This window comes from Helianthus annuus, chromosome 14, assembly GCF_002127325.2.
Source record: "Helianthus annuus cultivar XRQ/B chromosome 14, HanXRQr2.0-SUNRISE, whole genome shotgun sequence".
In the NCBI taxonomy this organism is placed as follows: domain Eukaryota; kingdom Viridiplantae; phylum Streptophyta; class Magnoliopsida; order Asterales; family Asteraceae; genus Helianthus; species Helianthus annuus.
This window is the reverse complement of record NC_035446.2, coordinates 16,253,810-16,279,017: the sequence shown is the minus strand read 5'-3', so window position 1 is coordinate 16,279,017 and position 25,208 is coordinate 16,253,810. Positions and strand designations below refer to the sequence as shown.

The window sequence follows — 25,208 nt, the reverse complement described above, 5'->3', positions numbered from 1 at the left end:
CCACATCAATCACCTCCAAAACAACCTACACCACCAAGACAACCATCTCCTATCTAATCACCACCACATCTATCTCCACCACATCCTTCACCACCACATATTCATACTGCTACACCATCACAAGAACAACCTTTACTTACTTCACAACAAATATTCCAAACACCGCCACCTTCACAACCATATATTCAAACCACAACAGGTTCTTCTGGTTACAAATCTTTTCCAAATATTCCACACGAAGGCATTTCTCTTTGAAGAAATTGGTGATTTCAATTTTGCAAGTGATATACAAGTAAAGGATGTTGAAAAGAAAGTTAATTCAGTGTTGGTTGAAAACAAAAGATTGGCAGATCGTTAGAAGATTCTTGAAATGCGTGTCAAGAAAGTTGAGTCTGAAAACAAGTCTTTGCTGAAGAAAATAGAAGCAGATCAAACTGAAATTGATATTTTGAAGGTCAGAGTAGTAGAGTTGGAGGAAGAAAAGGCACGTAGAGACGAACAGAACAAGTACTTTGAATTGAAAAACAAAGAACTTGAAGCTGCAAAAGCGGTGAAAGAACATGAGTTGTACATGATGAACAAAGTGATTGAGAATAGTCTTGGTAAATCTATAGAACAGAGGTTTGAGGAGATAGAGGTTGAAGAGTTAAGGGCAAAATGCCAAGCTGAAATTGATGCCGAAATGAAGTATAAAGGAAAAGGTGTTGAAGGCTCTGAAGTTGCAGAAAGATCAATAGTTCTAGCTACTGATCCTGAGTCTCCTATTCAGAATCCTGTTCCTATATCTGTTGTGTCAGATATCTTTGATAAAGATGTGTTACTTGAAGATATTGCTAATGATGAAGTAGATGACGATGAGGATGATGAGGAAGAGGATGATGACGAAGAGGATGACGATGAAGGGGATGATGATGAAGGGGATGATGATGAAGAGGATGATGATGAGGAAAAAGTATTCTCTGCTAGTAGTCATAGTGATGATGATAGTAATGATGATGATGACAATCAGGGTGGTACGGGTGTTACTGTTACTAAAACATCAAAAGAGCAAAATGTTGATGATTTAATGCATGATGATGCAAATGAAGATCATGATGATGATGCTGAAAGTGAGGGGGAGAATGTGGATGACAAGAATGTCGATGAAGTTGAGAAGTTAATTCTTCGTATTGAGCCTGATGTAGAAGAAGGAGAAATCAGGCATACGTATACTTTGGATGAAGTTCTCAAGATGTTTAATGTTAATGAAGATGAGTTCAAGTTCAATTTTGAAGATGAGCTGAATGCTTTCGACATCAACCAACAACCCGAGTATGAATACAGGTGTGTTGAAGAGGCAGATGTCTATGACAGGGTTGAGGTTGAAGATTGTACAGATGAAGAGAATGTGAATGAAGATACTTCAGAGTTTCCAACTCTGGTTGAATTCTTTAGTGAAGAAAATAGAGATGAACTGAGAAGGAAAGTTGCTGAAATCTTGAAAGATAAGAACTTTGACGGAACGACAAAAGACCCACAAAAAGAAGAAAGAAAGAAGTGGTTCCATAAAGATACTGTAAGGAAGTTCAAGCGTCCGTTGAAGTTTTACAAAAGAGATAGAGATGTTTCGCTGGGTGATATCATTAGCTGGGGTTTTCTATCTCATGTTAATGCATATGCAATTCGAAGAGAATACGGTGTGCAGTATTTTGAACGATTGTATGATATTATGTCCCTACCTTGGTGGGATGTAGAAGAGTTGTCGAAGGTCAGAACTCTGGGTTATAAAATCAGAAAGAACGATGTGCCTATGTGGGGATTGATGAAGTATGGATCATTGAAAAACTTCAAGCACCGGAAGCCACCTTACCCAAAGAAGGTGAGAAGAGTAAATCCTGAAACTGGTAATGAAGAGACGATATTGCATGTGAAAAAGCCAAGAGTGATCAAAAACATCCCTATGCCAAAAATGGAACAAGATTTCTATAATGGTTTTGTATGTTGGGTGTACAGCTGTATTTCGACTGAAGCTGTGATCACGTACAGGGCAAAAAATGAAATTAGAGAAATCTTTGTGTATGATCCGATGTGGCTGATGAATTGTTCTGCAAAATACATCGAATGTTTGTTTGTGAACAAGATATGGTTTAAAGCTGAAGATAGAGAACAAGCTATGCAGTTTCAGAGAGTTGTGTCTGTTTGTTTTCAAAAGGGTATCAATGCTGACAACAAATGGAACTCAAAGTGGCGAAAGATTGAAGAGAAAGAGAAGTTAAAGAGAGAGAAAGAACGGAAGGCACAAGAAGATAAAGACAATATGCTGAGACATACCCTAAACCAGAGAATGGCAGCTAAAGAAAAGCAAGCAGTGGAAGCGAATGAGAAGCTTAGGAAGATGTTGGCACGAAAGCCTAAGCAGAGAGAAGAAACTTTCAAGTCACTGTGAAGATTGTTTTGAAGACCAAACTGAAGACTCTAACTGTATCCAAGGGGGAGTTTGTTAGTGCACGATGTCTAAAGCCTACGTCTTAAGTCTAGGGGTCTAATGTGTCAAAACTGTAAAGTTTAAGGTTGTATGTTTAATTTCGCATGAAAGGTCCTTAGTTAATTCCGCACGGAATTACTTGTAGTAATTCCACATGAACTGTAATGTTTCATTCCATGCGGAATTAGTGGCCTATATATATGTGTAATGTCTTTCTCATTTGGTACGGAATTAGGTGCATTGTAACGAAGTGCTGCCAAAATCCTGTGTGTAATCAAGCTGTTTTCTGAATGAGAAAGCTGTGTTAAAGTGATATCTCTGTTTTCTACTCAATTCTCCTTGATTCAACACTGTTTGTTTGTTTCCGCCACTCAAACAGTAGTGTTTTGACTTTAATTGACTCACTTAATCGTCAAAACGATCCTACAAGAAGCTTCCAATTGACACCACGGTGAACCCTAAGCATCAAGGGTCAAACTCGAAGAACACACGTGAGGTACAAATAAATGAAATTTCTTTACGTAGTGGTCGAGTCATAAATAGTGGTGTTGAGCCACCATCCCCACGTTTGTTGAAGGGTTAGTGGAAGATGCGAGTGATGATGAAGCTAGAAACGGTCAAACGGGTCAAAATAAAAATAATTCAAAAATTAATAATACTACACCCGTTGTGACCGTTCCCGTCCCAAAGGCTAAGGAGAAGGGTGTGGAGGTTAATACCACCCCTTATCCCGAAGCTTTATTGGGACCATCTAAGAAAGTGGTAAACAAACGAGGCCCACAACAAGAAGAAATGTGGGAAATTTTTAAACAAGTTAAAATCAATTTACCACTCTTAGATGCAATTAAGCAAGTACCTTCATATGCAAAATACTTGAAAGATTTATGCACCCAAAATCGGACTCACATGTTTCCTAAGAAACTTGACCTAACAGAAAATGTGAGTTCGATTCTTTCGGGTGCACTTCCACCAAAACTTCAAGATCCGGGGGCGCCCATTATTTCAATACAAGTTGGTGAATTTAAAATGACCCGGGCACTTTTGGATCTTGGGGCAAGTGTAAGTATCTTGCCGGGTAGTTTATATGACCAATATGATTTTGGTCCACTTCAAGTGTCGAACACCACCGTGGTGTTAGCCGACTTGACCCCTAAACTACCCCGTGGGATAGTCACGGATGTAATAGTCAAGGTCGAGGACTTTTACTATCCGGTGGACTTTCTTGTATTAGATTATGTCTCTTTTGACCGAACCAAGCAACCAACGGTGATCCTCGGTCGACCATTTTTTGGCAACATCGAATGCCCAAATTAATTGCAAATCAGGCACGGTTGACATGACTTTTGGTAACCGTCGGTTGCGGTTAAATGTCTTTTCAGGATTGACGGATCCTCTAGTCGGCGATGAATGCTATATGGCGGACATCGTTGACGAGTGTATACCTCTATGCGACATTAGTGTCGAAGAGGAAAACACAATAGAGGAATGTTGCATGTTTAACAGGTTACAGGGAGAGACAAATCAGAGCATGGATGAAGAAGTGAAAGAGTTAGAGGTCATGGCGGCAAGGGAAGGAAGGCCCATAGAGCCGCTATCGGGTGGACCATGGCGGATTTGAAGGGAATTAGTCCCACGGTGGTGATGCACTAGATCATCACGGAAGATGGTATGAGTCCTTCTCGCAACACACAAAGGAGATTAAATCCAAACATGCAAGAAGTGGTTAAGAAGGAGGTATTGAAATGGCTAGATGCGGGTATCATATACCCTATCTCGGATAGCCAATGGGTAAGCCCGACACAAACAGTTCCTAAGAAGGCGGGTATTCAAGTCGTCACAAATGACGCAGGTGAAGAGGTCGCCACTCGACCGGTAACCGGGTGGCGTATTTGTATTGATTATAGGAAGTTAGATGCCGCAACTTCCAAAGATCATTTCCCTTTGCCATTTATTGACCAAATTGTTGAGAAATTGGCCGGACAAAAATTTTATTGTTTTCTGGATAGTTATTCAGGATACAATCAAATTGCTATACATCCGGAAGACCAAGCAAAGACTACCTTTACTTGTCCATACGGCACCTTCGCATTTAGGCGAATGCCCTTTGGACTTTGTTATGCCCCTGCCAGCTTCCAAAGGTGTATGATGAGTATCTTTTCAGATATGGTTGGGGAGTCTTTGGAAATCTTCATGGATGATTTCTCAATATTTGGGTCATCATTTGATACATGTCTTGACCAACTCGAAAAAGTTTTAAAAAGATGTGTTGAGAAAAACCTTGTTTTGAGTTGGGAAAAGAGCCATTTTATGATTCAAGAAGGGATTGTGTTAGGGCATGTCATCTCGAGTCGTGGGATTGAGGTGGATAGAGCAAAAGTGCAAGTCATAACCACTTTGCCCTATCCCACGAGTGTTAAGGGTATTCGGTCGTTCTTGGGACATGCGGGGTTTTATAGGAGGTTTATAAAAAGTTTTAGTGATATAACGAAACCCCTATGTAATCTATTGTTAAAAGACAACATTTGATTTTGATAAGAATTGCCAAAATGCCTTTAACATTTTGAAGAAAAAGTTAGTTGAGGCCCCAATCTTGCAATCACCGAATTGGTCTTTACCATTCGAAATTATGTGTGATGCAAGTGATTATGCGGTGGGGGCCGTATTGGGTCAAAGGGTAAGACAAGAAACCTGTTGCCATTTACTACGCAAGTAAGACTCTCTCGGATGCACAATTAAATTATACAACTACTGAGAAAGAGCTACTTGCGGTGGTATATGCGTTGGATAAATTCCGTGCTTATATATGGGGTACTAAGGTCATTGTATATTCTGACCATTCTACAGTTAGGTATCTCATGGACAAGAAGGATGCGAAGCCGAGATTAATCCGATGGGTTCTCTTGCTACAAGAGTTTGATTTGGAAATTAGAGACAAGAAAGGGAGTGAGAATGTGGTTGTGGACCACTTGTCTCGATTGGTTGTAGAAGAGGATTCTTCCTGTGAAGAGATTAACGAGAACTTTCCAGATGAGCAAATTTTAAAAATTGGAATATTACCATGGTATGCTAATATCATTAATTATTTGGTTACAGGTGATTTGCCGGCTCATTGGGATAGAAGGAAGAGGTTGCCCTTCCTATCTCAAATCAAGTACTACATGTTGGAAGAACCGGACTTATTCAAGTTTTGTCCGGATCAAGTCGTTCGAATATGCATACCCGACCAGGAGATTCCTAGCATCTTGATGCACTTGCATTCATTTGCTTGTGGGGGCCATTTCAGTGGTCACAAAACCGGGCACAAAGTGCTCAATAGCGGCCTTTATTGGCCGACTATTTTTAAGGATGCTTTTAATTTCGCTAAGAACTGTGTAGAGTGTCAAAAGTTAGGGGGTATTTCTAAAAGGGATGAAATGCCCATGAAACCGATCCTCATTGTAGATATTTTTGATGTGTGGGGGATCGATTTCATGGGCCCATTTCCCAATTCGCATGGCAACTTATACATCTTAGTGGCGGCCGATTACGTATCCAAGTGGGTCGAAGCGATTGCCACCAAAATAAATGACCATACCGTTGTTTGCAACTTTGTACAAACAAATATAATTTCTAGATTTGGGATTCCCCGTGTGATCATTAGTGATGGGGGATCTCACTTTAAGAATTTTAATTTTGGCAAACTCTCGAAACGGAATGGTGTTGACCATCAAATCGCTACCCCTTACCACCCACAAATAAGCGGTCAAGTGGAGGTTTCCAATAGGCAAATAAAAGAAATTTTGCAAAAGACTGTTCGACCCGACCGAAAGGATTGGTCGACGAAGTTGAATGATGCTTTATGGGCTTATAGAACGGCTCATAAAACACCTATTGGAACTACACCTTATCGCTTAGCTTATGGGCGAAATTGTCATTTATCGGTTGAGCTTGTGCATCGTGCTTGGTGGGCTATTTAACAAGTTAACATGAAATATGACGATGCAGGGAAAGAGCAGAAATTAAAGCTTTGCGAATTGGAGGAACTTAGGGAAGAAGCGTACACGAGTGCGCCTCAAAATACAAGGATGATATGAAGAGGGCACATGACGCGAAGTTGAAGCCGAAGGAGTTTGAAGTAGGTCAAAAGGTTTGGCTCTACAATTCACGGCTTAAATACTTCCCCGGTAAGCTCAAGAGCAAATGGATGGGCCCGTACGTGATTACATGGGTCGGAAAGCTTGGAGATGTTATAATGAAGGACCCGAAGGATGGGTCGAAGCAAACGGTTAATGGGAATCGCCTTAAACCGTTCCTTGATGGTAATAATGAGAAACAAGATGAGAATGTGGAGTTGGTGAACTTCGTGGTAAGTGTGCCAACTTATGAGGTCAACTGAAAGGACCGATAACGAGTTTTGTAAAGTTATGTACAATCTATTTAATTGTTTGAGTATTTTTGTGTTTAATCATTCTCGTTTTATACTAACCCTTGTGATTGTGTGAAGTCCGGACATTCCGAACAGGTCTTGAAGACAAAAGGTATGTTTTTAGACTCATTTGTGTGTATTAGGGACAATACACGACTTTTCGGTGGGGTGATAGGGCCGTTAAGGGTTTTCGCGATTTCTAAAATTTAACTTATAAAAAATCACAAAATAATTTTTAATAATTTTTAGGATTTTTTAATGTATATAGTCCATTTACAAAAAGTGCATAAAATCTTCCCTATTTTCAAAAAAAAAAAAACAATAATAATAAAATTGAAAAATAAAAAATTGGAACATCTGCATACCGTCGCCGACGGTAGTCCTAGCCGTCGCCTACGGTGCCCCAAAAGTGTCCGTAGCCTCGAAAATTCCGTAGGCAGCGACTTTAGCCGTCGCCCGCTTTCACCGTTTCCAATCATCGTCACCGACGGTGGTCAGGTCCGTCGGCGACGGCCCTCCTAAAACATTCCGACGCTGTTTGTTAGTTAATGCGCAGGATCGAACCCAAACCTTCTTTTAACCCTTTAAACTCAAGCCAAACCCATTTTTAACCCCACATAATACCCGAAAATCTTATCACATCTTACCCATTTTCCTTCAATTTCATTAATTCAGATCTACACGTTACATCATTCTTCCATCTCCATCTTCTTCCCCAACTCACCTCTAGAACCCTAATCCTTCAACTTCTCATAACTCCTTCGACTCTCACCCAAATCCAGTGATTCTTGAGCCTATCTTGCATAAATTTTCGAGAGGAACAAAACCCCCATAGTGGTTTTCATTAACTCTTGCTGGTTTGCAAGATTTCTGAAGTCAAAGATTCAGGTTTTTGAAGGGTGTTAACCAAGTCTCTTGCCTTGCATCTTTTCATAGTTTTTCTTGTTTGTCCACGTTAAAGGTATGGAATTTCAGTAAATTTATGCATGATTTTCATATGTATTGTTGATTTCTTCCGAAATTTTAAGCTTATTGTTTAAGAGTAGGTTGTTTATCATAATGTATGATATTTTAGCATAAATTTAAGAATGTTTGCTTGATTTGGGTGGGATTTGAGCATGCTTTAGTCTTGGTGATGTGATTACACTAGATTGTTGCATGATTGAACATAGTTGTAATGTTGAATATTGTTGAAACCATGAAATTTTTAGAAATTTTGTGCATAAACATGTTATATTGATATGTAGATGTTAAAATATGCGACTTTGGAAGTTTAAAAAGGCGATTTTACATCACGTTATTGATTAAAATTCAACATTGCATATTATGTTCAAAGTTTGAGATTGTTTGAAGATTGGGGTATACTAATTGTTGTCTTGTCTTTTGATTGTAGCTATGTTTAGAGGATGTAAGAAAGCAAAAACCTCCGGGCAAGGTTCGTCTTCCGGAGGCGGTTCAAGCTCGGGGCAATATCAAAAGCGTTGGGAAAAATTAAGTAATGTAGAAGAAAGTGATGGGCAACTTTATAGACAAGATTGGGATTAGGAGGAGGCCAAGAATAGTCGGTCGGCCTCGGTTTGGAAAGATGAAAAACTGAAGGCTCTTTCCCGGTACCGAAACAAGAGACTAGAGGCGAAGATGTGGAAAATGAAGATAGTCACGGGTGTTTCAAAGCCCGTACCCGAGAGGGTAGTATGTGAGCGTACGTTGAATGTCGAAGAGTTCCGAAAAATCGGCATAGTTCAAAGGTTTGAAAAGATTGGGTGCGAACGAGTGCTTGATTGGTGCGAAGATATCACTACCCGGGTGTATTTGGGGGTTGTTTGTGAATGGTTGTCTACTCTACGGTTTGAGCATTCTGATGGGCCGGCTCCTACGTGGCAATTGATCGGCAATATTGGCAAAAACCAAATGATCATGTCATTGGAGCACATAAATGCTATAGCAAGATTTGATTCGCTTGGGGTTGAAGCGTATGATTACTACGATTATGATCAGTTTTTGGATAATAAAAGAAACGCAGCTGATTCGGCGCAAATGCTAGCATCCGTATTGCCAGGTTCTGGGGGTGCAGGGGACTCGAGAAACGATTTGTCTTTGGAAGGTAAAATACTACAAGGCATTTCGTTGGAGAATGTTATGGTGCGGTATGGGGACCGCGGGACAGTGAAGGCACCCGACTGCCGGGTTTTACATTCGTTGTTGTATGGGATGCCAAGGCTATCATGGCGCCAAATTGTGATGATCAATACATGGGATACAAGGGAATCATTCAAACGGAAAATGATCCCTTATGTGAGATTGATTAGCGCAATGATTTTACAGCAAAATGCATTGTCTCAGGAGTCGCTGTGGGTGTCTAAACCCATCAATCAATTCAACTTCACCTCCATGAGGCGATATTGGAAGATAACGGTTAAGGCTTTTGGTCATCTTCATACAGTCGAGGATGAACAAGGAAACAACTACCGATACACTGAACCGAGAGAGAGCGATGAAGAGGAAGATGAAGATGAAGAGATGCCTGATATGGAGGATGAGACAGAGCCTTCAGGTCTGCGGGGACCAAGGCAAAGATACAGGAGGAAACATCAGGAGATTTCTGCCGATGTAGCGGATTTTTTGAACCAAAGGCAGGGGCCGACGTACCGGTTTTGGAACCGCGGGCAACAAGCAGTTTATGATAATGTGTCGGCATGTATTGGTGAAGGGAGAGAATACGAGGCGAGCAGGAAGGCTTGGGAAGAGGCGCAAGGGGCGTACTCGCAAGAACAGTGGGCTTTCCAAGCATCCTTTCGCGAGAGGATGGAGAAGCAAATGGAGGAACAACAATTGCAACAAGCGTTACAACGGTCACAAATGGAACGCTTGTTACAGTTGCAAGAGGAAGATAGGGCCCGAAGACGGGCATGGGAGGAAAAAGAGGCGAGGCGTCAAAATGAACAAAGAGAGTTGGAGCAACGCCGATGGAGAGCTTTAGCTGTCTCTAACCAAATGGCTATTAATAATGCCAAGGTGCTCCACGATCAGGAGCGACATCAAAGAGACTATCAAGCCGGTCTCCCTTATGCCGAACACTCAGGGTGGACTGATTACCCCAACCTTCCCCACCCACGAGGCCCATCCAATCCAACCCCTCATTGGCCCGAGGCAGTAGACTCCAGCTTCATCCCGATTCCTTACCAACCACCACCTCAAGGGGAGCAGAGTCCACTCGATAACTATAGGGAGATGTTTGAAGCCCTCACTGGTTATCAGTACCAGCCAAACCCGCCAGTTAACCCCAACGAGCGATATCAGCGGTAAAGGCAAGGTATGTTTTGTGTTGTTGTTGTTGTATATTATTTTATTTTCGTTATTTTTATTTTGTTTTATTTATTTTTGCCTAGTTAAATAAACGTTGTGGGTGTGTTCCCTATATAACCCTCACGAGACCTCTCGTCCTCCCAAGCTATTGGGGGGTTTAAAAGGGCTTGTTGCATAAGCTAAATGCAACCGTGATTCCTACGAAAGTGGGTTAGGTTTGTTATTGTTGTAAATTATTTTCCACATAAATCAAAGTGAAATAACGTATGGCTTGGTAATATTTTCATAAAAGTGGTAGAACTAGGTAACTAACAAATTTTGATGGTTGTGAGAAGCATGCTTCTACACAAGGGTTAAGATTTGTAGGTACATTGTGTTCATGGGACAACCGCTTTCTTGAAGAGAAGAAGAACACACGAGGAATGAGCTCGAAAATCAGGTGCATACGTTTCTTTTTACTTTTTATTTTTAGTTAGCAAATAAGTGGATTATAAGTTGTATATTATTTTTTCGGGGTGAAATTTTGGGGAAGTTAGTCGTGTCACATCCCTTGTGTGCTTTAAAAACACTAGTTCTTACACATTGAGGACAATGTTCACCTCAAGTGTGGGGATGGGGGAGTAGTAAAAGTTTTAGATTTTGACCCGTTCATTTAAACACTACACATTGAGGACAATGTTTACCTCAAGTGTGGGGATGGGGAAAATTTCGAAAAAAATTTCAAAAATATCTTGTTTCAAAAGCGATCTTAAAAGCACAAGTAACTAAGTCAACGAGGGATGTCACAACCCATTTGGTCTTTTGTCATGGTTAAGTTCAAATTAATAGCATGACGGGTATTTAGCGGGTGGTTATTTGGGAATAATACGCCTAAGAAACAAGTATTTTATGCATGTCACATACCATACCCTTTTAGATATGTGAGGTTTTTGAGCCACTTTTATATCATATATTACATACTTATGTTTCTTTGTTTGAGTGGACCATTAGTCATATATTGTAGAACTTGCAACTATTGATACGTTTGAGACCATAGACCGAATACAAGCACGAGAATGATTAAGGCATTAGGTAAACCTTTTCTTTTAAAACCATTTATCTATCCTTACCCAAACAAATCCCCTAGTCCCCCATGTTGAGCCTAATTCCTTCGTTTGACCACCCTATAGCCCATAACCTTAAACCTCTTTCTTTTAAACCCGTGTGATGGAAATTCGATTATAGGAGTCGTATTTGTATAGTTGTTTTTGATTGTTTGCATAAAAAAATCAGAAAATGTTATGAAAAAAAGAAGTGAAAAAGCATTGAGAAAAACACAAAAAGCAGTGTTAGTAGTTGTTGAATAAAAGGCGAAAGTTGTTGCCTCATAATTGGTGTTTATAGTTAGTTTTGTTTAGAATAGTCATTTGTAATAAAAATCAAATTTCATCACCTTAGCCACTTTAAAACATCCTATTTCCTACCCTTAGCCTAGCCCCGTTACAACCCTTACAAAGACCTTATCACTTGTGCTTAGTATTCGTGATCGATGGTGGAGAATGATTGAGTTGGAAGCTTATGCGGGTATGTGTTCTAATCGGTTTTGAGTGAATATTCTTTGAAGTGCTAATACATTATAAACATTAGCCAAATTACAAGCCGAGTGGAGAGAACATTGTGAGGGATATGCATGAATTGTTGGTTTCACGGGCGGGTTTATCTTGGATAACCATTTTTGTATGTGAAATCACTTCACCGTTAAATATGTTGAAAATTGTAAAGAGTTGAACTTTAGCATGACAATAGACCTTAACCTTTGTCTCGGGAATGGGGAGTGTATTCGTTGTTCGACCCACGTGAAAGTGAAAAACAGATTTGCTTGAGGGCAAGCAAAAGACAAGTGTGGGGATGTGATACGTGGTCGAAAACCGGTGCTTGTAATTGTTTAATTTGATGTTTTTACGCAAGTTTTAATTTCGAATAGCCTAATTTTGATTAGATACTTGTTTTGCAGGTCTAGCAGAGTTCAAGGAGCTTTTCGGGAGCTTTACGGGTCACCGGAGTGAAAACAGGACCACCGGGACGCGAAACGGGTCAACCGGGAGCAAGGAACGCGAAAAACGGAAAATGGGGTTTTGGGGCACCGTCGCCGATGCCCATATGCGCCGTCGCCGACGGTCTATATAATCCCCCGTCGCCTGAAAGTATCGTAGACAACGAGTTTAGCCGTCGCCGGCTTTTGATGATTGCATACACCGTCGCCGACGGGGCATCAAGCCATTCAATTTCTTGGAGGCTATTATTATCATCTATCACCTACCATTGATATCGGATCCAGCTATCATCACCAATCATCATCCGAATCAACCAAATCCAAACCCTAGTTCATCACTATTACAATCATCCTTCGACCCTCCATCCATCCATTCAATTTCCCCACCACAAACCCTAACCACCATTCCATCATTCTCTAAACTTCAAGATGATCAAGATCAAGCTTCCAACATCCGGTGATCAAGTTCTTTCGATCATGCGTGGCTAATTTCTTGGAGGTTTCACCCCAGTGTAGACTTTTGTAAGATTTAGGGTTTATTATGTTTTGATGATTGTTTTGTGACAACTTGAAGTACATTTGAATCTTAGACAATTGTCCTACGTTGGTATTGAATTTGCAAATTGTCGAGTGAATGATTCAATTTGACTTTGGGAAATGAATACACGTATTTATGCCTTGTCTTTTGATAGGATTTGCTTGTCCAAAGTAACGAAGTGCATCATGGTCCGTTGTTTATGACGTTGATAGCGATTGGCACCTAAGCTTTGTGATTGCGACCCGTTAATGAATTATATCAAGTAAAGCTAATTAAAATACATAGTAACCATAAGTCTTACATTAGTTGAAACCGGGTGTGAGCCTTGTTTTCTTATTATTGTTCAACCAATCAATTTCAATTCTTGCAATTTGTTAATCATTAGTAGTTAATCCATTCAATCATTTTAGTAATTTTAATTCACATCTTTCAATCAAACAAAAATATACAAAAATAAGATAGCAAGCTTCATAAGTCGTGACTCATATTTCAATTCAATTAAATCCACTCGCAAACCACATACTCTTCGTGGTTCGACCCCTTACTACCACTAACTATTTGTTAAGGGTAATTTGGGACTATAAATATTATATTTGACCGGAGCGCGACACTCCGATCAGTAGTATATAAGCATGTTTGCGTTCCGAATAGTATAAGAAAACGTAAGCGAATCCCTCGGGTTTCGCTCACGTATAGGTGTGAAAGTATATATTTTGAGTATGAAGAAAGCATGAGCATAGTATAAGTTTAAATATGAATACGAATGTGAGCATAAACACAAAACACATGACAAGAGTATGAGCACAAGCATAACGTGTATAAAAAGCGAGTATAAATGTGAGTACAAATTTGAGCATAAACGAATGAATGTGAGTATAATCATAAATCATATAAATGAGAGTACATAAGTACGAGTATAACAGAAATCGTATAAGTGTGCGTATAAATGCGAGTACGAGTATAACATAAATTGTATAAGTGAGAGTATGAACACGAGTACGAGTGTGAATACGAGTATAATTATGAACACAAAATGTGTAAGTATGACTACGAGTATAAGTATGAGTATGAACAAAAGATGCATGAAACATAAATGTTCGAGTATGAACAGAATGTATGAGTATGAATATAAGTGTAGGAATAATTGTATAAGTATGAACAAAGTGTAGGAACGTGAAGATAAGTGTAAGCATAATTGAATAGATATGAGTAAAACATGATTGTGAATATTAGTGTAACCATAATTGTATAAGTGTAGGTGTAAGTGAAATGTATGAGATGAATGTGAATATGACTATATGTGTAAAACATGTGTAAGTATGAAAAATGTACGAGTAGAAATATGAATGTGAACATTAGTATAAACGTAAACGAGGGGAAATGAATATAAGTACCAACGTATAATGCATGAATGTGTATATGGGTATGAATATAGATACAAACGAAATTGTATAAGTGTGGTTATAAACGTAAATGTATGAATTTTGAATTATAAACATAAATGTGTAAGTATGGATATAAGTGTAGACATAAAATGTTTAAATATGAGTGTAAGAAATAATGATTTTGTTTGTAACATTAATCGAAAGTTACGAATTAAAGCACGTAAAAGATTAAGAAGGTTTGAGTAAGAAAGAGAAGAAAACGAGTGGTATGCGTGAGATTGTTGTGAGATATTGGCTAAAACGTGTAAAATGATTTGTGCGTGTAGTCGCTTGAGCAAAATTGAATCAAAATAGATTAAGTCGAATTGGGAATGTAGAGTCTAGTTTGTGGTAGTGAAGAGGATATAAAACATCCATTGGTTGCGTGAAATGGTACTTTGTAAAAGAATGAAAATGCTACTTTTGTTTTAAAAGAATTTACATAAGTTGAAAATTATTGGTTCTTATGAAGTTTCCTTGCCCACATGTTTTAAATTCATTTGATGTATCGAGTAATGTTTGAAAAGGTTCTAGAAGTTAATGAGGTTACATCGTTTTAAATAACTTTTCATTAACGAAGAAATTTGAAGTTTAGAGGTTATTGTGAAAACGTTGATCCTTAGAAAAAGAAATTTGGTATATGAGCTTAGTGATCGTGAAAAGTGTTCTCAATAAAATACTTTGTTGATTTTGAAAAGAATTTTGGTAAACGATCGAATAATATTTGTGATATTTTGTATGAAAAGTTGGTTTGATTCTCAATTGAAAAATAATTATCTTTAGTATAATGATGTGAGATGAGTGTGTTTTAGTAATTACGTGGAATACAAAATTTTGTGGGCAATGGATTTATTGGGCCGACTAAATTGATAAGTAGCATTCGCGAAATTCTGAAAATCAAGAAATGAGCGTTTACGGTAATATTAAGAATTTCGTAGATGTGAGAGAATGTGAAAATAGATTGTAGGATAAGAAGTAGGTTTAAATAGACAATGCATGTTGCGATGAATAGGAATTTGACTAATAATAATCAGTTTGGGTATAAACGTGATAGTGTGTACATAATAAAGTCTATTAAAAGTAAGTCTCGCTAATGATCACCTAAGTAAGGGAATCACCCCTAACTCGTTGGTGAGGTCGTTGTAAGATGAGAAAAGAAATGGAGTTAGTCGTCGAGGTAAGGAAATCACTCATATCTTGATGATATGCCTCCATTTATTGTTACAAGGGATATAGATAAAATTATGTGAACTCATGTACGTGAATAATGTATAAATGCATGAAAAAGTATTAGTACGATATATGCGCAAAAGTGCAATCTCAAAAATAATTTGAATTCGAAAAGAGGAAGTTGTATCATAAATGATCGAGAATAATAAAACGTAAATTCGATTAAAATTTGGATGGTTCCAAAACGGAACGTTGACTAACCAAAGTGGTCAAAAGGTCTTTTGAATTTGAGAAGCATGACTTGGCCTAATAGGTGGTATACTCTCGCCGACACGTCGGTTAACTGTATTCACCCTTCCGGTTACTACATGTCTCAATTCAATCGAAAATTCGAGACTTGGCGCGAATTTTGAAAATCAAGGAGTGTGACTACTCGACGAGATGCGGGTTTCACCCCTAACATGACGATTTCGTACCCTAAGTGTGGTTGGTACTTGTCGGGTCAAAATTTAATTTCGACACGTTGACGAGGGTCCACTAGAATTTGAAATTGACATTTCCATTAAGATGTGGATTTCACTGCTAACTTAATGGTGAAATTTCGTGCAAAAACGGAGTTAAGTGGAATGAGAGTTGTTTACCAAATTATGGGTTTCATGCCTATTTTGGTAAACTCGTCTCGTTTGTATAATATGAGTGTTTTTGAGTTTAGTGGGAATCGAGTAAAATGTGTGAGGAAGATGTATGTTAAAGATTAAGCCAACAATTATAAACATGTCAAGAATAGCACATAAGGAATGGAATAATAAAACATGTATTAACACATAATAAAACAAGTATTAACACATCAGAATAGCATGTCAAGTATATTACATAAGGATAAAATGACATATATGTTTAAAAGGCTCAAAGAGATAAATAGCAAACACATAAAGTGGCATGCATGTAGTTTCAAGAAAAACATAAGAATAAGGCTCTAAAACTATAGACTAGGTAAAAGCATTCCTACTTTTCCTAATTCCCTATAGTTATGGCTCTGATACCAATCTGTCACACCCCAACCGATGGCGGAAACATCGGGATGAGACGAAAAAAAATCTCAAAACATCATAACATTATGTAACAATATAAATTAAATTGAATTTCGTAAATTGCTAAAGTATAATACAAGAAATCAACATAAACAACATTGTTTTGAATATACAACAACAAAATAGTTTAATCTAGGTGTGTTTCTAAGTCCACTTAAATCTTGTTTCTTCACTTAGCATTATCTTGTCTATCATCCTGCAACATGTATTAATATACAATCAACAAAAAGTCGGTGAATATACAAGTTTGATACATAGTATAACATAGAATAAAATTGTTTAACGTGTTCATATCCAACATAAATAACATGATGCAAGTTACTAATATGCTGAAACGATGTCACTATATGTTTAAACCCTAGAATACAATGCGTTAAAATAGCCTATCGCAAAGAATAACGAGAGGTATATGTTTAACTTAACAATACCCCAAGTCTAGTGGACGGTGCATTACTCCTATAGCGCTATAATTGTTAAGGTAGGCTTGTACGAAGTTAATGAACATATAGATACTAATAGTTTACATAGCATATGAAATTAACAAGCATCAAATCGTTCATAGATTATCTCCCAATAGACTAGTGGGAGGTGAACATGTTTACATGTGGATAGAATATGATTCAAATAGTTTCAAGTGTTTAGTGTTTTTACATAGAATATATGTTGCACCCAAAAGTGTTTAAAAAGTAAAATGGGTTCGAGTATACTCACAAAATTGCATATGCTTTCCGATTATCTAATGTGACGAAGTGGTCGAGACTAGAAAGTTGAATGTGCTTGATTTGGAGTTCAAGAGGTGTTTACATATGGATTTATGGTCTTTGAGTTTAAAGTACATGAAAAATAGGCATATGAAAATAATCATCTTGTACACATAGAACTTGTTCTTGACACTATTGATACTCAAAAGTGTTTGTATGCTTTAATGGATTTATAGTCCATTAGAATCGTAACATGTGTATGGTCCTAGATGATGTAACATATTCTTGACAAGTAACTATTAAGTTATCATCAAGTCTAGCTACATAGATTTATATAGATTATATACAAAATACATGAATATTATATAAAGAGTATAAAGTCCTATAGGTCAAGCATGAGGTAGAGGGATGAATCACCCATTTAGGAACCTCTTTCGTGTCATAGAAGTCATGTAGGAGGTAGGAAGAACAAGTCTTCCATTTAGGTACTTCTAGGTGTTCACCACTACACTTGATGTTATAAACATTCAAGGAGGGTCATGAACTTACAAGTATGAAATAAGAACATCTAATCTATGGAAAAACATCAAGAAGTGAATGGATTTTTATGAAAGATAGCCCAAGCTAGTCTAGCAATCACACATACATCAAGCTTCAAGCTTGAACACTTCTTGTGGGTAAAACCCTTTCTAAAACAAAATGTTTGTGAGGTTTTAACCACTGATTTAAGTTGTCTCAGCCTTGTATTTAAGCCCAACTAACCATTCAATTGATTATGAGCATTAGGACATTGGTTTGAGATGAGATAACTCAAGTTTGGTTAAGTTTAATAAAGTTTACATGAAAACAAAAATGAACAGTCCACTTTGGAGCCTTTTTGGTGACATTCCAGAGCTTGGTTTTCCATGGAAAACATGTGGAAATGTTCCTAAGGTTGTTCCAAGCAAGTGGAAAAAAAGAATCAATGAAAAAGACCAAGAAATGAAGAACTTATGCATGTTTTAGTGCATTGTGTCGAATTTGTCTTGCAACTGATTTCCAGCCAAAATGAGTGTGATTTGAGAGTGAAATTTTGAGTTTGTAAAGTGTATGAAGTGTGGAGGAGGCTTGGTTTTTTATAGGGAAGTGATTAGGGTTGAAGTTGTTGTGTAATTAATGCTCAAAACAAGTTTAAAACTCAAAATAAACACCAAAACCCGCCCAAAAAACGCGCCTGATCACAATTCTGCGAGCTGGGCTGCTCTCGTGGGCCGCGAAGCCCGAGCCCAAGTTGTTCGTGGGCCGCTACTCTCCCCTAAAGTGGTCAGATATGATTTTTGACATTTTATACCCCTCTACTTTCATATATTGATGTTTTTAGGGTATTTTAGGGTGTTTAAGGCACGAAGAAATAGTTAACGGTATGTTATGCAAATGGAGCATAAACTAAACATAAAAACAAGTATGCTTATGTTTATTTGTCGAGAAATAGCATCAAGTTCGCGTAATTTAGCATATAGTTCAATAGTTTGCAAGTTCGACGTTTTTAGCACAAAATATGAATAAAGTGTCACACGAACAATGTTTTTTGAACGTGTGATCATGTATAGGACGTATATAACATAAACGTAACGAAAATATGAATTTCATTATGATTCAAGTCTCGGATTTTACATCGATTGCAACAAAAAAGGCATACGAGAGTACAAAGTTTCCAAAAATAGGATTTCAAGCAAGGGTTTCCAAATATAGAAAGTATGAATATAGTTAGTTATTTAGTATCATTTTGGTAAAACAGTGGATGGATTTTAGGGTTTTCTTTTCATTTTGCAGGTGAAGAGGAAGTGGGTAGGGATTCTTCTGCACATCACCCAAAAGCAAATGGTATTGGTTTATATACTTACTCTTATCAATTGCTATTTTAGTGTTATCAATATGTTTTATTTGTAAGTTAAGACAAGAAATTCAAGTTAAGTTAAAATGCAAGTAAGAAATGTGGAGTATATGCTTGTATTGAATTCATATCTTTAAATTACTGCTAAGTCTTGAAATTGAAGTCTTACACTGGTCAGCGTATCCATGGTTCACTTAGGCAATTTTGGAATCATACATTTTCAAACGCTGACCTATAATCCCTTAAACCAACTTCAAAACAGATATTTGGATCTGATGTAAATTCGAGAAAATAATTATGAAATGTAATCGTTACAAATGATGGTTACTATGGTTATTGTTGCTATAACTACATTTCCCTCAATAGTGTCATTTTCTGTTGAAAGGATTTGTGACTATCTTTTCATGAACAATTGCAATGTGATATGAACGGTGCATCTATCTATATAATACATTTTGTTGGTCTTAGAGACCAATATAAAGAATAGTAAAGTACAATTTCCGTCCCTATGGTTTACTCCCCATCGCACATTCAGTCCCTGTGTGCCAAAATCGACCATTCCTGTCCTTGTGGTTGTCGATTTGAATCAATGACATCCCTGTTAACAGAATTCGTTGGTCAACCATTAGTTGACCAGTAATTTGTCTAAAATATTCTCAGTTATTATATTTGACTAACAAAAAATGTTAACTTGGAAGTTATTGATTCAAATCAACAACCACAGTCAAGCGGAAGCCTATACGCCGAACTTCTGCAGAAGAAAAGGTTAATGTTAAGATTCTTTTAGTCAAGAATATAGTTAACTTTAAAAGTTCTTTTGGTCAAGATGCATCCTCCGCCGCCTTGAAAACGGGATTATTAAATTACGTGAGGAAGGAAATATTCGAAGCATCAGTTTATTCCCCGAACAATCATCAACGTGTTCCTTGGCTACAACATACTGTGTTCAGGTGTAGTTAAATCATAAATGCTTATTAGTCTGTCAAAGTCAAACCACTTATCGTGGTTCGTATCTTGGCTTATACAATTTCTGGTTCTTATATTGTAACGTTAAGAACTTAAGATATAATCATTCTCTTATATTGTTACAGGTTCGTGCTTCTCCTGTATTTTTACCCGAATTCAGTGACCTTACTGAAGAAGCTCAAGAATATATGTTTGGTTATTCGATTCGTATGTTGCTTAAACCTGAAGGATTTTTTGTCCATGGTATGTCCTTTGATTCGTGCCAGCTGTACCGGAGACATTGGATTATCAAATCTAATGATAATGTTGTGGGAGACTTCAATGGTTAAGCTGTCATAGGCCAGGTATACCATATAATGGCGTATATTATTCTATATCAATTAGGTGGGCAAATAAATAATCTTGTGTTATAATTTTCAACAAAATAAAGTTAGGTCACTGCACTTACAGATTGTTTCTTTGTTTGTTTATCTACAGTTTCCCTTGTTACGATCAGGGGAGAAAGAGTTTGTTTACGAATGCTGCATAAATTTTACTGCTTCACCTGGATCGATAGAGGGTTCTTACTCGTTTATCCTGGACAGGTGTGTCGTGCTATGTTCATCATATCTTTTTTTAGCATTTGTATTAGATAAATTTGTAAAATGTTTATGTAATCTGTTTGCAGACTGGCAGATCCATAAGGAAGCCCTTTTGAGGTTGAAGTTGCTAGATTTCCTTTGGTTTTGCCAGAGTACATCGATTCTTCAGCCTTCTATTCTTTTTTTGACTCACTGCGGATGCAGTGACCGTTTTAAAAATGGTCCAAAGATATTAGAAGTAAAAGGTTGATGTGGTAATGGTATTAACCAAAGAGTTGACAGTTATGTGACACTCAAGGAGCTGACAATTATGGTTAATAAGATTATATTAATAAGGTAAAGACATTAATATTTGGGAGCAAGAATTACAAAGCACGCATGGGCACCTGTAGGGACCAGATCAATAAATTAGAATTTTAGCACAGAAAAGAAAAGTATTGTGTTGGTGATTTTTATGGTTTGATTATTAATCTATATAATTTTAGTTACATTGAAGTATGTTGGGTTGCAGATCAGAGTGAGCTGCATTGTAAGTCGGCTTTCAATTGATGTGGTCATGGGAGAGCATGTGTGCTTAATTGTTGGGGGTTACTTTACAAGCACAAAATCTTTGTGAGAATGCCTTGATGCATTTTTGGCAAGAAATTGTTTGGATTTTTAGGAATATTAAAGGAAAAAACAAATACGATATGATACAAGTTTTTTCAGTTAAAACTCCCAAATGATTTGTTGTTTGGCTGGCTTTGTGAGACGTTAAACGAGTATATATTATAATAAAAAAGCTAATTTTTTAGTAACAATAAATATATTAATACATTTGCTATGGTTGTTATAGGCTTAGATGCCAGAAGTACTAATACATCTTATCCGTTAGTCTATTAACATCAAACTTATGACATTTATAATATTACCCATTGTATGACAATAAAGTTTGGTAGCAATTCATCATGAATTTAAAAGGTTGTAAGAACAAGTGGCGGACCCAGAATTTTTTTCTAATGGGGTCCATTTTTTCGGTATTTAAAATTTTCATAACAAAACTTTAAAATATCCGGGCCGGGTCAGAGCGAGGTTTAAATTAGGTTTACAAAAATAGAAAAAATGGGCTATACAAAGATTGAACCCATGACTTTTTGTTGATAAAGAGAAGGGTTTACCACTACACCGACTTTGCTTTTCTTTCTATGGTGTCTGCCTAATTGTATTTATGGGGTTCTTGTAAAATTTAATATAGCGGATCTACTAATTTTTTTAAAAAACATCGGGGTCTGAGGACCCTGACCGCTCCGTTCTTAAGTAAACTAACCATGGTATGTGAAGAAGTGCACGCCACAACAAATGCAATCATCTCACTATGTTAATAACCATCAATTGACCATTACACCATAACCATCGTATAACTGTGGCAAAAAATTAACATCATTTCACTACAAATTTTACTGAACTTTGTTAGATAATTATTGAGATTGCTAAGGCTTATGACATAGAGACACCACACTAATGCTACGAATAAGAAAACTAACAGAGTATTGTATAATATAACACCAAATGATTGACAAACTAACAACATTGCGTTGTAATTATTGTTAGAAAATTTATAATGTTTATTTTTTATCGATTAATGTTTATCTTTGTAATTTTGTTAGCAAATTTATAATGTTCAGCATATTGCATTTCGTATTTGTATCGATTAATGAATTATGATTAACGCATTATGTACTTATGATTGATTTGATGGAAAGATTGATAAACTAACAGATAAAAAAATTAATAAAAGTATATCACCAAAAGAGTCGATAAACTAACAGAAAAAACGAGTGCCAACACATCACGAATAAAAAAACTAACTTAAGTACTATACAATATATCACGAGACGACGACGACTGATAAACTAACTGATGTGTGTAAAATGCAACATATAAATCACATCAATTAAGGCATAAAACTAACCCTTTTTAAGTACTAATGTTGGAAAAAGAGTGTTTTTGTCTTCCTTTTGTATTTTCAGGATGAAATGAGCTCAAAATCACAAAAGAAGCAAAAAGATAGCTAATTCTACCATAAATACAAGAAAAGGAACAAAAGTGGACTGCCCGGACCCTCAACGGCACCTCCCAAGGCAAAGGAGAAGAAACAGAGTCTGAACACGCCCCGTGTCCAGCGAACACGGGGGCGTGCCCAGGAAGCAGCAGAAAAGACAAACCAGTAGAAGCTTCCATTGCCCACCACGGGGCCGTGTCCAGCGAGCACGGGGGCGTGGTGAAAGTACAGCAGGCGCATTAATTGTAATTCGCAATTACAATTAATGAAGTGAGAGAATGTCAGACGGGCACGGGGCCGTGTCCAGCGGACACGGGGCCGTGTCCAGCCTTCTGTTCAGCCTATAAATAGAGGAGCTTGGCTTCATTCTCTCTCATCCCTTGGCACACCACCTCTCTCACACTTCATCCACCACCCACCACCACCATAACACCATCATCCACCACCATCATCCATTGTCCATCGTAGAGTGTGTGAGTCGTCTCGGGATCCAAGATTGATCGTAAGAGTTCTTGACAATCAAGGCCATGTTTGCCTAAGTCTCTTACATCACTTGGTGAAGACAAGTGTTTAGTATAATACTTTTTATTTTTAATCTTTTGCACTTTTTATTTGGTTTTGTATTAATGACTTTAATAACTAGTTACTTATGTTGAAGGTGATCTTTCCTTATCGTTTGTCCGTGGTGTCTTGGCATTATTTTACTGTCTATATAAAATAAAAGATTTTCACCATTCATATCTCCACGATCTATATGGAGGTATGTTGGCTACCTGGTCGGGGGTTAAGGGAACGGTTTGGTAAGGGTCTTGCCCTTGTTCAGCGTTTAGAGGTCCTGCTTGGGACCTGGGTCAAATTTAGTAGGATCTCCTTCAATGCCCATAGGTATTGGATGGCGGGGATCCAAACTCTTTGACCCCCTCATAAGTTAACTACTATTAATACTATAACCCGGCTATTTAGGACTGTATCCCTGCTGACTCAGACTACTTAGCCGAGGGTAACGTCACCGCCAAAAGCGGGGCCTACCACAATTTGCATTAATAACTTAATTCATTATCTTTCAATAATCCGACCCTTTAGGATTGTATCCTTGCTGACTCAAACTACTGGGTTGAGGGTAACGTCGCCTTCAAAAGAGGGGCCTACTACAATAACTAAGATAATCTCTTAAACAAGTGCAAAAGTGCGAAAATAATCAAAGGTTATACTAATACACGTGTCGGATCCAAGTGATTCATCTTGTCTATCTGTTTTTATTTTATTTTTATTTTCAGCATTTAGTTAGTTTTTATTTTCTTAGTTTAAAACATTTTTCTAACCTTTTGATTTGATTAGACGTTGAGGATAAACCGGTATTAAAAGCTCTTGTGTCCTTGGACGACCTCGGTATCTTACCAACACTATACTACGTCCACGATGGGTGCACTTGCCCATATGTGTGTTTAGTGTTAGTAAATATCGTGTTTTATAAATTTAAAACTTGGCTAAAAGTGTAAAAAGGGCTTAAATATACATCAAAAATATAACACACTTCACGCACATCAAGTTTTTGGCGCCGCTGCCGGGGACACAAGGATTTTAAGAAAGTTAGGAATCAACGGCCTAATTATATTTTTATTTTTCTTTAATTTTTTAGGATTTTTTCTTAGATTTTTAGCTTCTGCAGAGCTCAACACGGGGCCGTGCCCGCTGAACACGCCCCGTGCTCAATCATTGGAACTGGCAATCCTGTTTTAAATCAGACAGTAGGCTGAACACGGGGCCGTGTCCACTCAACACGCCCCCGTGCCCAAGATTCAGTTGCTGAAAACAGAACCGTTAGATCCCGGCTGTTGGTAATTTCTGACACAAACATGAGTGATAGTAATTCTTTTTACTTTCGGCACTCTTATGGTTTGTGGTGTCGAATATGTGGAGGCGAACATGAGGAATTAAAATGTTTTTTCCTCACTTATAGGCCCCACTATATAGACCCACCGATTCCTTGTAACCTTAAGAGGGGCGAAAGTAAAAATAAGCATTATTTATCCCTCGAATGCGCCCAGCCAGATATTCTAGGAGAAATGCTCCTTGACGAGTTATTTCAATTAGAAGAACTACTTCTCAATTGGTCAAAAGAACTTAGGAAGGATTTTTTAGATCCATCCCAAGATGATGACCATGAGGAAATGTTGGAACCGCATTCCGACAACCTCGTTGCTCCCGAAAATACCTTCTTACCTAGAAAAGACGCGGACGATAGTCGTCCCTGTGCCGATTGTGCCGTGAAGGACTCCCCATCGACTTCGTTCGGTGCATACATAGACCTGAGCGATTCGGCATACACCTTCTTTAACGAGAGCCCGGGAAAGGGTTAGACTTGTCCACCTAGAATGAAAATAAGAATTACCCTCACCGACAACCTCTTGCGTTCTCGCCTTAGTATAGGACAATTAAGTTATCTTAGGCACTTTGGGGTTGTTCCAACAAGTCAAGAGCCACCCGATATAGATTAGTTCCTTAGTAAAGACAAAACTTCATAAGACAGCTTTCCGACACGGGGCCGTGCCCGGCCAACACGCCCCCGTGTCCACCAAAAGATTCCCCCCTGATCAGAACGTCAGAATACGGACA

At 37.8% G+C, this 25,208-nt stretch overlaps 1 protein-coding gene across 1 annotated transcript; it reads left to right on the top strand.

Annotated features, from left to right (window-relative positions):
* Positions 1 to 370: 370 nt before the first annotated feature.
* On the top strand, positions 371 to 2,425 carry LOC110906456 (probable ATP-dependent helicase PF08_0048). The gene has a single exon (XM_022151587.1). The coding sequence runs from the start codon at positions 371 to 373 to the stop codon at positions 2,423 to 2,425; it is 2,055 nt and encodes a 684-aa protein (XP_022007279.1).
* The last annotated feature ends 22,783 nt before the right edge of the window (positions 2,426 to 25,208 follow it).

Excerpts from the sequence above, each read along its gene's own strand:
- LOC110906456 (XM_022151587.1), top strand. The coding sequence starts at position 371 with ATGCGTGTCAAGAAAGTTGAGTCTGAAAACAAGTCTTTGCTGAAGAAA.